Source organism: Xyrauchen texanus, chromosome 27 (assembly GCF_025860055.1).
Source record: "Xyrauchen texanus isolate HMW12.3.18 chromosome 27, RBS_HiC_50CHRs, whole genome shotgun sequence".
Lineage (NCBI taxonomy): Eukaryota > Metazoa > Chordata > Actinopteri > Cypriniformes > Catostomidae > Xyrauchen > Xyrauchen texanus.
The window spans coordinates 39,510,735-39,526,900 of NC_068302.1; the positions used below are offsets into that span (position 1 = coordinate 39,510,735).

At 35.9% G+C, this 16,166-nt stretch overlaps 1 protein-coding gene across 1 annotated transcript in view; it reads right to left on the reverse strand.

Annotated features, from left to right (window-relative positions):
- Nucleotides 1-16,166, reverse strand: part of LOC127621317 (citron Rho-interacting kinase-like) — a 91,655-nt gene that overhangs the window by 19,991 nt on the left and 55,498 nt on the right. The window contains exons 17-26 of the mRNA XM_052094873.1: nt 15,692-15,885; nt 15,364-15,499; nt 14,996-15,100; nt 12,371-12,516; nt 11,063-11,177; nt 8,715-8,915; nt 6,276-6,432; nt 6,008-6,031; nt 3,738-3,875; nt 1,033-1,201 (exon numbers count right to left, since the gene is read on the reverse strand). Of these exons, the coding sequence (XP_051950833.1) occupies nt 1,033-1,201; nt 3,738-3,875; nt 6,008-6,031; nt 6,276-6,432; nt 8,715-8,915; nt 11,063-11,177; nt 12,371-12,516; nt 14,996-15,100; nt 15,364-15,499; nt 15,692-15,885 (1,385 nt within the window). The remainder of the gene's footprint in view (nt 1-1,032; nt 1,202-3,737; nt 3,876-6,007; nt 6,032-6,275; nt 6,433-8,714; nt 8,916-11,062; nt 11,178-12,370; nt 12,517-14,995; nt 15,101-15,363; nt 15,500-15,691; nt 15,886-16,166) is intronic.

Genomic DNA, 16,166 nt, shown 5'->3' on the forward strand with positions numbered 1-16,166 from the left:
TAAAACAGCAAAGCATATCCTTCGCCAACCCGACCCTCACTTGGCCCTCTTGAGCTACAGGGCTACTCCAATTGCAGCTACCGGTGCAAGCCCTGCTCAGCTAATGTTGGGACGCCAAATTCGCACTACATTGCCTGTTCTTGAGAAAAATTTGCGACCATGTCTTATCAGTCTTGACAAAGTGGCTGAGAAGGACAAACAAGCTAAAGCTGCTTACAAACGCTTCTTTGACAGAAGACATTCAGTCCGGATGCTTTCCCACCTAAACCCCGGAGATCAAGTTCTCTTGAAGTTGGATGGGGAGAAAGCATGGTCCACATCAGGTATGGTGGTGAAGCACACAAAGGAGCCACGTTCCTATTTGGTGCAGACACAAAGTGGAACTGTTCTGAGATGTAACAGGCATCACTTACAGAGAGTGGGGCCCACAGGAACTGATTCTGCAAAGACTGATATGGACAGTTTTTCACAATCCCCACTAAAGCAGAAACCGCATGAGAATTCCACATCTGTCATGAATGCGGAGCAAGTTCCACTGGACCCTGTTCCTGGTCTGAAAATGACATCTAGTGGCAGGGTAATTAAACTGCCAGTTCGGTATAGAGACTAGTAGTGGATCATATCCCTTATTTGTTTAAAGAGTTGTTTATGGTATAATACGGAAAATGTTATTGTTCAGGAAACAGTATTTCTCAGTAGTAGTTAGTAACAGTAGTTCTCATTGATGTGTCTCAAATATTTTGAAGGTAAACTGACTGGAATGTTGTTCTAATTTGATTGTCTTAATAAGTGTTACTTCTCTGTTGTAATGGGTGTTATGTTGTTTTAAAAGGGGAGATGTGTTGGGATGTTTAATACTACATTACCCATAAGGCTTTGGGGAGTGTATGACGTAAGGTGTGCGACTCGAGCGGTGAGTGTTGTGAGATGCCGGAAGTATTGCACATGGTATTGAGTGAGCTGTTGCTCTCAATAAATCATAATAGAACATATACCTTGTGTGAGCGTATATGTGACAGGTCATGTGCTCACCTGGGCTGTTTGAGCCATCCCTCCAGTCTCATGTGTCCACCAGCATCCTTCAGACTGCTGCCCTTCTCTCTGCACAGAGCCTCAGACAGGTGCATGGCGTACTCGGTGGCCACGCCGCAGGTGGCTGGCAGGTAGGGTGAGCATTTCGGGTGGCACAAAGCATGACATTCTGAAGCAGGAGAGAGAAGACGGTTAAATGGAAGATAATACGTACAATTATATACTTTGGTATTGAATGATTACCATAGTCATATAACAAGGTATTTACATGGTAGTTCAGGTACAGAATTGCATTTAGGGATGCACCGCTACAAAATTGGTGTCTGATTATTTAGAACAACATTCCGACACCAATAGTTTGGTAGCTTTGCTTCTTTATGCTACCTTGTATTACATTAAAATTAAATAAATAACTTTATTATCTACGGAAGCCCTGAACCGCAAGGTGAAAAAAAGAATTTGTACATTTTTTTTTCTCTCTTCCTAAAAAAATGTTTCTCCCCAAAAAGTTTTTTTTCTCCAAAATTTTTTTATTTTTCACTCTTCAAAATTTTTTTCTCTCTCTTCCAAAAATTTTTAAATGTTCTCTCTCTCTTTAAAAATGTTTTTTTTTTCTCTTCAAAATGTTTTTTTTCTCTCTCTTCTAAAGTTATTTTTCTCTTAATTGTTTTTCCTCTTCAAAAAAATGCATGCGGTGCCAACATTGGCCACCAGGTGCCACTATCAGTAAACATGTAATCTTATGCTTTTAATGCTTTCTCTGTTGTGATAGAGTTGAATAATATGGCATTTGTTGCCGTGTAACAACTGGAGTTATTTTTTTGTTTGAAATTGTTGGTCATGCTAAACATGAGCTAGATAGTTACGCCAATGTAACATGCTCATCCCCAACAAATTGGTGAGGAGTGAGGAATCACCGCTCCCTGGGTTTCCGCCGGGGGAAGATTTTTATTCAAATATATATTTGATAAAATGATGGTCTAATTTGACATTTTGTGGTTTTAATTATTTGTAGTTCAGCAGCTTGATTCAATCACAGAAGAAATGTCCTCAATACAAATAATAATTTCCCCATGTTTCCCGTTTTCCTCGATACATTCCTTCGCTTCCACCATGCAACGAATGCCATATCAAACATATGTAACCTGATTTTGTCTTGATTAAGGTTTGCAAACCTTAAATAAATAATAAATGTATTAATCAACTCTATCGCAACAGAGAAAGCATTAAAAACATAAGATTACATGTTTACTGATATTGGCACCTGGTGGCCAAAGTTGGTACCGCATACATTTTTTGGACGAGAGAAAAAAAAAATTGGAAGAGTGAAAAAAAAATAAGACTCTGGAAGGAACTGAGACACAATTTACCATTAATTGTTTTTTCCACCGTGCGCTTCAGAGCTTCCATAATTCTCTGTTAGAGTTTGACTGAGAGAAATGTACCGATACTGATAACTAAGGAGGTGAAAACCAATTAATCGTATAGAAAAACCAATAGTTGTAAAAGTCAATTTATAGAATGTAAAAAAAATAATCATAAATAAATAAATATATATATATATATATATATACACACATTTACATTCATGCATTTGGCAGACACTTTTATCCAAAGCGACTTACAGAGCACTTATTACAGGGACAATCCCCCCGGAGCAACCTGGAGTTAAGTGCCTTACTCAAGGACACAATGGTGGTGGCTGTGGGGATCGAACCAGCAACCTTTTGCTTACCAGCTCAGTGCTTAAGCCCACTACGCCACCACCACCACATATAGAAGCAACAAGAGTCTAAAGATTTATTTTTTAATAACAATTAAATGAAGATTTGGTGCATAAAGTGGGATTTTCAACTATAAACAAAAAATACAATTACTTATTTCAGGACATTTATTTGGAAAGGACAGAGACTTGACTCCCTTACAATGCTCTATAGTATTTACCAAATTAAACTATTTAGCCTAAATATTCAGCAGATTACGGATTCTGTACATATATATATATACTACCGTTCATAAGTTTAGGGTCACTTACTCATTCTTTATTTTTTTTTTCCCACATTTTAGAATAACAGCTTTTGACAGGAAATAGCCATCTCAGATCATCCCGCCCGATGTCCAATATAGCGAGAATAATTGCTTTTCTCGCCAATACCGATGTTTGGCCAATACATTGGTGTATCTCCAATAGTAATAGAGTAGTAGAGTATAAAACCATTCTTTTACTATGGTATTATGTCCAAAAACATGGTAATACCATTATGGTGCCATGTCAAGGTAACTATCAAATTACCATTGGTACAACATCCAAAAGCCATGATTATGGCATAAATACTGCCACACTGTTTAAATAACAAAAAAACAATCACAGTACCAAAAATACCATGATACATGTCCAAAATATCTTTTTACTGCCATGTTATTTTTGTATTGTGAGGGTATTTTTGAAAGGAATACCATAATCATATAACATGGTATTTACATACATGGTATTCCGACATGCAAAGAATACACTATAATGATATTAGTGTCCAATTACCAATCTATTACCATTTCTACCATATCCAAAGCACCATGGGGTCCAACAAACAATGGTAATACCGACGTTTTATGCCCAAGAAACATGGTAATACCGACTGTTTTGTTAGTGTAGTGAGGGAGCGTTTATTTCGAAATGGGGGGAAAAGATACATGTTGATCCGTACCAATGCAGGTAGCGGCTTGCCGTCCAAAATGGACCGTGTCCAGACAGACAGTGCAGCGCGCCGCTCGCATGTTGAGCCCCTGTGTGAAGCGGTGAGGAGTGCTGTGATGGATTCTGTCCTTCACACGTCTGGCGTATTCTACAGTAGAAAAACAGACAAAAACACACTTACGTCTGCAGAAAACAGCCATTATATTGATTATGCATACAGCCCAAAGCAAGCTGAAAATGTTTCTCCACCAGAGTACAGGTGAAATATCAGCTCTGAGAACGCCAGCATCATTGTACCGTTCAAGCTGTCATTGGCAGCTTGGGTACACGCATGCAAAGATTGAGGAGTTCTCACATTCCACATGGCATACAGCAGGAGTATGGCCATATATACGGGTGCATATATGGGAAGGCCGAAGCTGTGTTGGAGATAAGCTCAGTGTCCGGACAGATCTGTGCTCGGGAGCTTTGACGATGCAAATTCATTCAATGATGTCCTGAGTATATTCAAAACTTAATCTAAAGCATTTCCTCGAGTATAATCCATCAGAAGTGTTCTGATACGGCCAGAGAGCTTATCTCTGCAGGGATATCAATATCATATCATAGAAAAAATGACTAATGGAGAGCCGCCTGGCTTATTCTTAGGAAACTGTGCCATTTGTGTTCACATGATGTGCTACTGATAAAGGAAAAATCACAAATACTTCGATTTGAACTCTTGTTTAGAGTGTAATGCAAAAAATTGTACTTTTACATTTGTTTTCATACCAATATCTGATCATTTGCATGTGTGTATATACAGTACTGTGTACATATAATAGAAATGTATATAATTCTCTTTAAATGTAATGAATTATATTACAATTTTGAAATGCAATCTTTATGCATTCACTTGTTTTCAACCGTGTCTCATTATAAACAATGGCTTGAGCTTTCTCACATCATATTTAAAGGGATAGTTCATTCTCTCATTATTTACTCACCCTCATGCCATCCCAGATGTGTATGACTTTCATTCTTCAGCAGAACACATTTGAAGAAAAATAGAGGAATATCGTAGCTCAGTAGGTCCTTAAAATGCAAGTGGATGGTGAGCAAACCTTTGAAGCTCCAAAATGAACAGACAGTCGGCATAGACGTCTTCCTTACGACTCCAGAAGTTAAATGAATGTCTTCTAAAGCGAAACAATTATTAAGTACTTTTTAAATATAAGTCATCGCTTCTGGTCAGCATCAGTATGCGCATGTGACGTAATCCCGTTGGCACATTCAAGCGAGAACAGACACACGTGCGACACACCCGGAAGAGCAGCGCTGTTTACAGGTGAGTAGGAGGAATGCTTTGATTTTGGTTGAGATCTGTAATTGTATCTGTTTGTTTACTCACAGTTTGTGCGCTCATCCAGGACATCCCATGCGAGAGAAAAACGTGAGATTACGTCCGTAACATCCCAATGCGAATACATCACACGAGAGACCGTGTGAACTCCGCCCTTTTGAGAATGCACATACTGCTGCTGACCGGAAGCGATGACTTATAGTGAAAAAGTACTTAAATATTGATATTTCTTTGCACCGAAAGTGATCGTTTCGCTTTAGAAGACATTCATTTAACTTCTGGAGTCGTAAGGAAGACGTCTATGCCGACTGTCTGTTCGTTTTGGAGCTTCAAAGGTTTGCTCACCATCCACTCGCATTTTAAGGACCTACTGAGCTAAGATATATTTAAAAATTTTCTTCAAATGTGTTCTGTGGAAGAAAGAAAGTCAAACACATCTGGGATGGCATGAGGGTGAGTAAATGATGAGAGAGTTTTTGATTTTTGGATGAACTGTCCCTTTAAGGGTGTAAGGTCATAGTTTTGTTTTTTCGACCAGATGAAAAAGTCCCTCTTGCAATCTTTATTTCATTATTTCTATTCCCAAATCAGGCTCAATATTTCACCTCCATTATAGTAAAAATCGCTGTGATCAATTTTTTGTAGAGAATACATTTCACTTGGCACAAAAATATTTATTGTAAATAACGTGGTGTGGTGCACTGATATGTGATAGTTAACACCATTATTAGTCGTTTTTAATGTAACAGGGTTGACACAACACTTTCCTGATTTATCAATATTCCTTATGTGCAATTTATTACAAGGAACACTGAAGCTATGACACTGACACTACTGCAACTTACTCTGGCATTTATTTAACTTTCCTTACGTTTTCAGGAACAAATAGCACGGTTTCTTGAGAATGGGTCACCTAATTCTGCTATATAACAACTTACTTTCAGAAGTGACTCTCCTTATTTCTGTGGGACGACAACAGAGAGGACAGTGAGTGTGGACAGACGTGTGAAAACATTTGTTACATATACGTACGGCCCATTTGGAGTCCTTCAGAGGAGAGTATCTGCTCATCTTATATTGATACAGTGATAGGGATTAAATAAGCATTTTCCTATTGGATTCTGTTTAATCTCAGTGTTTGATTAGTGATGGCAAAAGGGAAGATCATCATTTTGTAATGTTTAATAAAAATAAAGAGATTCTTACCTTCCGGATTGCCAGCGTCCTTTCTGCGGCCGGAGTTGGAGGGCATCAGGCTGGGCTGATGTTCAGGAGATTTGGTGGATTTGGTGGACATCATGAGCTGCTGACGGGACAGACCTGGAGTGGCTGGAGCTCCACTGTGCTCCAGAGCTTTATTAAACTGAACTGCAGAGCGGAGGACATCACAGTTAGAGACATGATGTGAGAAAACACTTTACAGAAAGAATGATTTCTATATTCCCATGCCATGTATTTACAGTAAATGGTATCCAGGGTACTTCAGAGAATACCATGGTACAGTAATGCCACCAAACTAGTGTCCAAACAAATACTGTATTAGCAAAGTACCATGCTAAAAAAAACTACTTTGATATATCATGCTACTGAATGATTATGACAGTATATTCATACTGTATATCGTGGTAGTTGCATGTTACTACAGTGTGCCATACAATAGCAAACAATACCATAGTATTACCATCAAGGCAGTGTTCAAAAACCATCAAAAATTAATGATTTACCATGGTATACATGTACAAACTCCAGGGTACTTCAGTGCATAACATGATACAGTTTTACCATCATGGTACTGTCCAAAAACAGTATTACAATGGCATCATGTATCACCGTACACTGCAAACTATTTAAAAACTATAAAGTATTGATTTCTCACAATAGAATATGTGGCATACTACCTACTGTATACTATACAGTATATACTGTACACTGCATACTATTTAAAAAAAACTGTGGTATTGATAATTCAGAACAGAATATTAGCATACTACTTTTTAAAAACAACATGTAGAGTTAATAACTAGCATGCTACCTACTGCATACTACTTTTAAAAACATGTATAGTTGATAACTAGTATGCTACCTACTGCATACTACTTTTAAAAACATGTATAGTTGATAACTAGCATGCTACCTACTGCATACTACTTTTAAAACCAACATATAGAGTTGATAACTAGCATGCTACCTACTGCATACTACTTTTAAAAACATGTATAGTTGATAACTAGCATGCTACCTACTGCATACTACTTTTAAAAACAACATGTAGAGTTGATAACTAGCATGCTACCTACTGCATACTACTTTTAAAAACATGTATAGTTGATAACTAGTATGCTACCTACTGCATACTACTTTTAAAAACATGTATAGTTGATAACTAGCATGCTACCTACTGCATACTACTTTTAAAAACAACATGTATAGTTGATAACTAGCATGCTACCTACTGCATACTACTTTTAAAACATGTATAGTTGATAACTAGTATGCTACCTACTGCATACTACTTTTAAAAACATGTATAGTTGATAACTAGCATGCTACCTACTGCATACTACTTTTAAAACATGTATAGTTGATAACTAGTATGCTACCTACTGCATACTACTTTTAAAAAAACATGTATAGTTGATAACTAGTATGCTACCTACTGCATACTACTTTTAAAAAACATGTATAGTTGATAACTAGCATGCTACCTACTGCATACTACTTTTAAAAACAACATGTATAGTTGATAACTAGCATGCTACCTACTGCATACTACCTACTGCATACTACTTTTAAAACATGTATAGTTGATAACTAGTATGCTACCTACTGCATACTACTTTTAAAAAACATGTATAGTTGATAACTAGCATGCTACCTACTGCATACTACTTTTAAAAACAACATGTATAGTTGATAACTAGCATGCTACCTACTGCATACTACTTTTAAAAACAACATGTATAGTTGATAACTAGCATGCTACCTACTGCATACTACTTTTAAAAACAACATGTATAGTTGATAACTAGCATGCTACCTACTGCATACTACTTTTAAAAACAACATGTATAGTTGATAACTAGCATGCTACCTACTGCATACTACTTTTAAAAACAACATGTAGAGTTGATAACTCAAAATAGAGTACATAGCTTACTACCTATTGCATACTAAACATTATATAGTGTTTACTGCATACTATTTTAAAAACCTAAGTAGCATTGATTACTCAAGTTTTGAACAGTTTTATGGTAGTGTACAAAAACATAGTATTACCATTGCACCATGAACAAAAATCATGGTAAAACCACAGTACCATATTTATATCATGATACCAAATGATAACATGGTATTTACATAATATATCAAAAAATACCATGATATTACCATCATGATAGTGTCCAAAAACACTATAGTTACTATAAGACTTTATAGTCTTTCATTTATACTAGGAGTACTGAATAATTACCATTTTCATTTGCCAAAATATTACCATGATCATCATCATCATAGTGTCCAAAAACACAGTATTAATATGGTTCCATGGTACTTCTCTGCTTTTCTCAATGTGTTTGATTTTACGTGTCTCCAAGCTATGAAACGATGAATTATATAGGAAAACACAAGAGATATTTAGTGTGTCACACCCTCTCTGAGCTCGTGGCGTGTTTTCTGCAGGGCGTCTTCAAGCTCTGAGCATCGGGCTCTCTCCTTTTCCAGTGCTGCCTTCAGGTCACTGTACTGCAGGGGCACCGGGGTCACAGAGGGTACAGTGGGCACCTGCATCTGACTCTGAGCTGCCAGTGCTGCCAGCAGATCCTCGCGCCGTCGCCCGCTGAAGATGCCCTGTGCCCAGAACACAAGATGGAGTGAATCGCTCAGGCTCATGCGCCCTGCTGCAGATGTTCAGTGTGCTGGGACTCTATCCTACTATTCGAAACAACCCCTAGATATTAAGTCTAATTAGGTGTCCCTTTCAACAAGTCACATATTCAGAGGCGGCTTTGACACATGTGGACGTAGAATTCTTTCTACTCGACGTATATCTATACATGTGCGATTTCTGATTGGATTACTCTTTACACGGTTAGTCTATGCAGTTATTTGGAGATGTATAGTTCTGCTCATAAATTTACATACCCCTTGCAGAATCTGCTAGATAAGATGGATTATAAAATAGTTTTTTATTTAGTTCTGCCCAAATAACGCTATTTGACGAAACAGATTTTACACATACAGAGCTGTACAAAAGTTTTATGCACTTGTGAAAAAGGTTGCACAGTGAGGATCTTTAAAAATAATGCCATGAATAGTTTTTATTTATCACTTAATGTCATACAAAGTCCAGTAAACATAAAAAGCTAAATCAATATTCGGTGTGACCACCTTTGCCTTTAAAACTTCCCCAATTGTCCTACTTACACCTGGACACAGTTTTTTTTGGTTGTTGGCAGATATCCAAGATTCTTGGAGAATTCGTCACAGTTCTTCTCTCTATTTCGGCTGTCTCAGTTGCTTCTGTCTCTTTATGTAATGTCAGACTGACACGATGTTCAGTGGGGGGCTTTGTGGGGGTCATGACCTCTGTTGCAGGGCTCCCTGTTCTTCTATTCTAATATTTTCTATTTGCAAATGTACTGTTTGGGAGTCTTAGATTTATATTTCCTATTGACACTAAAACTGAAGATATAAATAACCATCTTAAGACAAATGCTTATGTGAAACATCTCATGTGCTTAAGTCTTTTGCACTGTACTGTGTGTGTGTGTGTGTGTGTGTGTATATGTATATGTATATATATATATATATATATATATAAATTAGGGATGTCAATCGATAATTTTTTTTTAATCGAATTGATTACATGGTGTCCTGATTAATTAATCGTGATTAATTGCATTTAATCGCATATACAAATATTTGCTGAGAAAGCCGCTCATATAACAATAATTCAATATATAATGATTAAATAATTATATAATGAAATAATAGTTATCTTTAAGTATTTAAAAATTATATATATATAAAATAAAAAATATTCAGATAATTACAATGCATTACATTCATTGATAAGACAATGCAAAAAGCGCTTTAGAATACAATGTATTGTTTAATATCATATTATTGATCATAAGTCAATCATTGGCACACAGTTTACAGCAATCCATTACACAAGTGAATTTATCAATCAGTTGGGGATTTATTATGAGGGCTTGTTTAAGGACCGTCAATCTACACCTGCATCAGACATGCTTGTGTAGCGTCTCGTGTGTTTTGCGTCATAAACATAAAATGTTTAATTCACTGTTTCAAGTTAAATATAGTTTAATACTCAATCTTTAAACACATCTTGAGATCCCTTAGTTCGCATTTGTGTTCCTTCAAGTGTTTTGAACGCAAGAACATAACGCATGTCTGTGATTTGGGTTGTTTTCTTCACTGTATAAACTGTGTGTTGCCACATAGCTGAAGTTTCACTTACTGCCCTCTGGAGTAAACAGGTGGTACTGCAAGCTTGCATTTCTCAGGAATCTTCCTTGTTACGGTCCGTGGGCATTGAGATTAATTGCGTTAATTTTTTTTAACGTGTTATTGTTTATAAAATTAATCACACTGAATTAACACATTCAATTGACAGCCCTAATATATATATATATATACAGTATATTTCACGAGACAAAACCATAAATAAATAGCACAAATTATTGTGTTTAAAAGTTTACCCTTGTTTTCTTAAAGGGATAGTTCACCCAAATATGTAATTATTTGATATATCAGATATCAGACAGAATGTGAGAAATTTAATTTCTTATTTTGTGTTATGGACTAAATATCTGTTAAGTAGCTTTTTCAGGGCAGGACTAAAATTCTGCATGGGGGTGTATAAACTTACGATCACTACTGAAGCTTCAGGGACACCTAATACGCAGCTCAGCAGGCAGTTAGTCGGATTAGTTAGTTAATGAAGTGAATTTCCAGCGGATGACTCTGACCTTTTTCCTCTTAGAGGGGTGCTCTACCTTGGCCTGCAGGAATTCGATGAGCTTTGTCTGCTGCGTGATGGTCCCCTCCATCTTGACTTTCTCATGAGAGTACGCTGCCTGAAGGGGGAGCCATACTGCTGTTAGAATACAGCTCTGACCATTGCAGGTATGTTCGGAATAGAATAGTGTACTGCGAACTGCACACTACATAGTATATACTATAAACTGCATACTATTTAAAAGGACAAAAAACAATATGATGATAATTTTTGACAATTCACAATAGAACACTTGCATACTACCTGGTGCATATTATGCAGTATATACTGTATACTGCAAACTATATAAAAACTATAAACTATTGATTGTTCACAATAGAATACTAGTGTACTACCTAGTGCATTCTACACACAATATTTTCTGTATATGGCATACTACTTTAAAAACAATTTGTAGAATTGATAACTCACAATAGATTACTAGCGTGCTACCTACTGCATACTATACAGTATATACTGTACACTGTGTATTATTGAATAAACTAAGTAGTATATATAACACAATAGAATATTAGCATACTAGCCTACTTTTAAAAACATGTCGAGTTGGTAACTCAAAATAGATTACTAGCGTGCTACTTACTGCATACTATACAGTATATACTGTACACTGTGTATTATTGAATAAACTAAGTAGTATATATAACTCACAATAGATTACTAGCGTACTACCTACTGCATACTAAACAGTATGTAGTGTTTACTGCATACTATTTAAAAAACTATGTAGCATTGATTACTCAAAATAGTGTGCTATCATACCACCTAGTGTATTCTACACACAGTATATACTGTACACTGTATACTATTTAAAATCTATACTGTATAGCACTGATAGCTCACAACAGAACACTAGCATACTTCATGCATTCTACAAACAGGATGTACTGTATAGTGCATACTACTTAAAAAAACTATTTGTACTGTAGCATACTATACTAACATACTATTTACTGCATACTAAACAGTATATGGTTTTTATTGCCTACTATTTTTTTAAACAGTATGCAGTATGCAACAATACATGTTTTAAATTTTAGTAATATATATTTAGAAATAAATACAGAACTTTTGTGGGGGTTTTTTTAAACAAAAGTAAAAGTAACTTTTGACAGTCCAATTACATTATGTCACAAATTAGATTTGAAGATCGTAGTTTATACTGGCCATGACTGGAATTCAATACTAGCATACTATGTGCTGTATACTGCATAGTATATACTGTATATGCTTTCAAGTAAGCGTTTGAATGTAAGTGTGTACCTGTATGTTTTCTAACTGGTACTCAAGGTCGGTTCGCTCTGTCTTCAAAACGTCAGTCTGGTCCAGTGCGTCCTGAAGTCCTTGTGTCAGTCTAAAAATGTGACTCTTCTGAAGGTCCAGCTGCTGCTGTAGTTTTGCTTGCTAAGAGAAGAGTGACATTATTCATACACTTAGCAGGCTTAATTTAACATAATAAACAAGGAACATTTTTACAGCTCTGCCTCAATGAAACGTCACATTACTACAACGCCACATTGACGCCACCTCAGTGGTCCAGTATATAAATGCACAAATAAATAATTGTACTGACAACACAGAACAGAATACATTGAATATTTAATTCATTATAATTGAATATATGAAACTATTTTTCAAATGACCATTTATTAAAGCAACACACATTTCATGAACCTCATTCAGGGAGTTTCCCTGCCTTTGGCCCGAGGTAGCTGGGATAGGCTCCAGCACCCCTACGACCAACATACCAGCAGCTATAGAAAATGGATGGATGGTTTTCATGAAATGAATGAAACAATAAAACAACCTTTATTCATATTTTTTATTTTCCCTTGGCACTGTTTTCCTGCAAACTCCACTCATTGTGTAACACACTGTACCAAGACTGTACAGTTTGTTATTTCCCTAGATGATTCCGCTTGATTTTAACATCAGCAGCAAACTGATATTTGCGAAAGACTGATCAATAACATGACAAATGAAACCTCTGAGATTTCTTCCAACTCGCTATTTTGTTCACACGGATCAATTGTGGCATTTGTTGGCATGTTAGTAAAGTGAAGGTCATAAAGAGATGTTAGCGAATGACTTTAGAAAAGGTAAGTTATTAAAGTGACTTAGTAAAGTTAGTTAAGTGCAGTAAATTGATGTTAGTTAAGGTTAAGTTAAGTGACTTTAGTAAAGGGATGTTAGTAAAGTGAAGTTAGTATAGTGATGTTAGTGAAGGATGTTAGTAAAGTGAAATTAGGAAAGTAATATTAGGAACGTGACATTAATAAAGGGATGTTATTAAAGTGATATTATTAATGTGACATTAGGAAAGTAATGTTAGGGAAGTGATGTTAGTTCAGTGATGTTAATATAGTGACGTTAGTTTTTTTTTATTTTTGTTTTATTTATTTTTTTATTTAGAGAAACAGGGACAGCGTACAATAAACATTAACCTCAAGGGGAAAGATGCATAGTACCAGGTTTTAGCTCAAGAGCTAATTTCCACCCGTAGTCCCTGGGCAGGCGATGTATGATGTTATAATAAAATACATAATACATCATACATGAATAATGAAATAACTTAAATACTGTTAGTAAAGTGAAGTTAGTATAGTGACGTTAGGAAAGTGATGTTAGTGAAGGATGTTAGTAAAGTGACATTAGGAAAGTAATATTAGTAAAGTGACATTAATAAAGGGATGTTATTAAAGTGATATTAGTATAGTGACATTAGGGAAGTAATGTTAGTAAAGTGACGTTAGTTCAGTGATGTTAATAAAGTGATGTTAGTTAAATAATGTTAGTAAAGTGTTGTAAGCAAAGTGAAGTAAACTGATGTTAGTGAAGTGACTGTAGTAAAGTGACGTTAGTTCAGTGATGTTAATATAGTGACGTTAGTTAAATAATGTTAGTAAAGTGTTGTAAGCAAAGTGAAGTAAAGTGACGTTAGGGAAGTGATGTTAGTTCAGTGATGTTAATATATTGACGTTAGTTAAATACTGTTAGTAAAGTGATGTTAGGAAAGTGATGTTAGTGAAGGATGTTGGTAAAGTGACATTAGGAAAGTAATATTAGGAACGTGACATTAATAAAGGGATGTTATTAAAGTGATATTAGTAATGTGACATTAGGAAAGTAATGTTAGGAAAGTGATGTTAGTTCAGTGATGTAAATATAGTGACGTTAGTTAAATACTGTTAGTAAAGTGAAGTTAGTATAGTGACGTTAGGAAAGTGATGTTAGTGAAGGATGTTAGTAAAGTGACATTAGGAAAGTAATATTAGTAAAGTGACATTAATAAAGGGATGTTATTAAAGTGATATTAGTATAGTGACATTAGGGAAGTAATGTTAGTAAAGTGACGTTAGATCAGTGATGTTAATAAAGTGATGTTAGTTAAATAATGTTAGTAAAGTGTTGTAAGAAAAGTGAAGTAAACTGATGTTAGTGACGTGACTGTAGTAATGTGACATTAATAAAGGGATGTTGGTAAAGTGACATTAGTATAGCGACATTAGTAAAGTGATGTTAGTAAAGTGACATTAAGGAAGTGGTGAATGTAAAGCGACGTTAGTAAAATAATGTTAGTAAAGTAACATTAGTAAAGTTAAGTAAAAATGATGTTAAGAAAGTGAGGTTAGTAAAGTGACACTAGGAAATTGATGTTAGTAGAGTGTCGCAATTAAAGAAACGTTAGTAAAGTGAGGTTTGTAAAGGGACTTTAGGCAAGTGAAGTAAAAAAGTGACTTCAGTAAAGTGATGTTAGTAAAGTGACACAAGTAAAGTGACCTTGGTAAAAGATAGTAATGTGTAATGAATGATATAGATAAAGTTACATTAGTAGAGCAGTGTTAGTAAAGAGAAGTAAAGTGACGTAAGTAAAGTCAAATACCTCGTCCATGAGTCTTTGTTTGAGTTCTCTCTCTGTCTCCAGCTTCTGTTGCAGACTGCGAGCGTTCATTTCCAGCATAGCGTGTTTCTTCTCCAGATCACTCATCTGAGAAACACAGTGAGTAGTTAGTTGTTAAGCAGACACTTTTATACAACGCTTCATACAGTTCACTTACTATTGGGACAGTCCCACTGTAGTAACCTGAGGTTAAACATCTTGATCAAAGACATAATGCTGATAATTCATAAATTGTTTTCAAACCAACAACCTTTTGGATATCAACTCTGAGCTTTAACCATTATGCCACACCAGCCCAGAGTATGAACAAAGTCTAAGCAGAGAACAGACACATATGCATGCACGCTTACTGTATCAGAGAGGCCCTCGGCTTTGAGTTTCTGGTCTTTTAGAGCCTGTTGCAGCACCAGAATCTCAGCTTTGTGTTCTTTCACAGCCAGTTCAATGGATTGACGAGACTCAGAATTACGCTGCTCTGCACGGAGTCTGGAGAAACAGAGAGAAACATAAACCAAACATTTAAGATTTCACATAACAAATGAAACAATACTCTTCCTAAGTTCCTGTGAGGGGTCACAGGGACCCACATTCGCTCAATTGCTCAATATAACTGCTAAGCCACGGCTCTAACATTATATACAGTTTATATGTGTAAGTTTGTGTGTGTGCATGTTGTACCTGTTCTGTTTTTCGCTGTCCAGTTGTCTCTGTATGTCTCGAGATCTTCTCTCTGCCTCATTCTTCTCCTCGTCCAAAGAAGTTCTCCAGCTCTCCCACTGTCTCTCTTTCTCCAGCAGCTCATCATTCAGTGTCTCCAGCTCCAGCACCTGCTCCTCCAGCATCGTACACGTCGTCTTCAGTGTCTCGATGTTCTGCACACATAAACATCATTCTCAACTCTTAAAAAGTAGTTTTAAAACTCTTAAAAACTCTTCATTTGTAACATATGAAGTCTGCTTATGATGTTAGTCAAGAATTCTTGCACCAAAACATTTGTAACTTAGTTTTGCAGGACCATTCTCCACTCGTACAGCTAAACAGACTGTTATTGCTACTGTACCTTTAAGACTTAAATATGTAAATTACCTCTTAACCCTTTAAACCCTGTAAAATATGAAAGAAATGTCGGAATATTCAATTTGTTTTACATTAA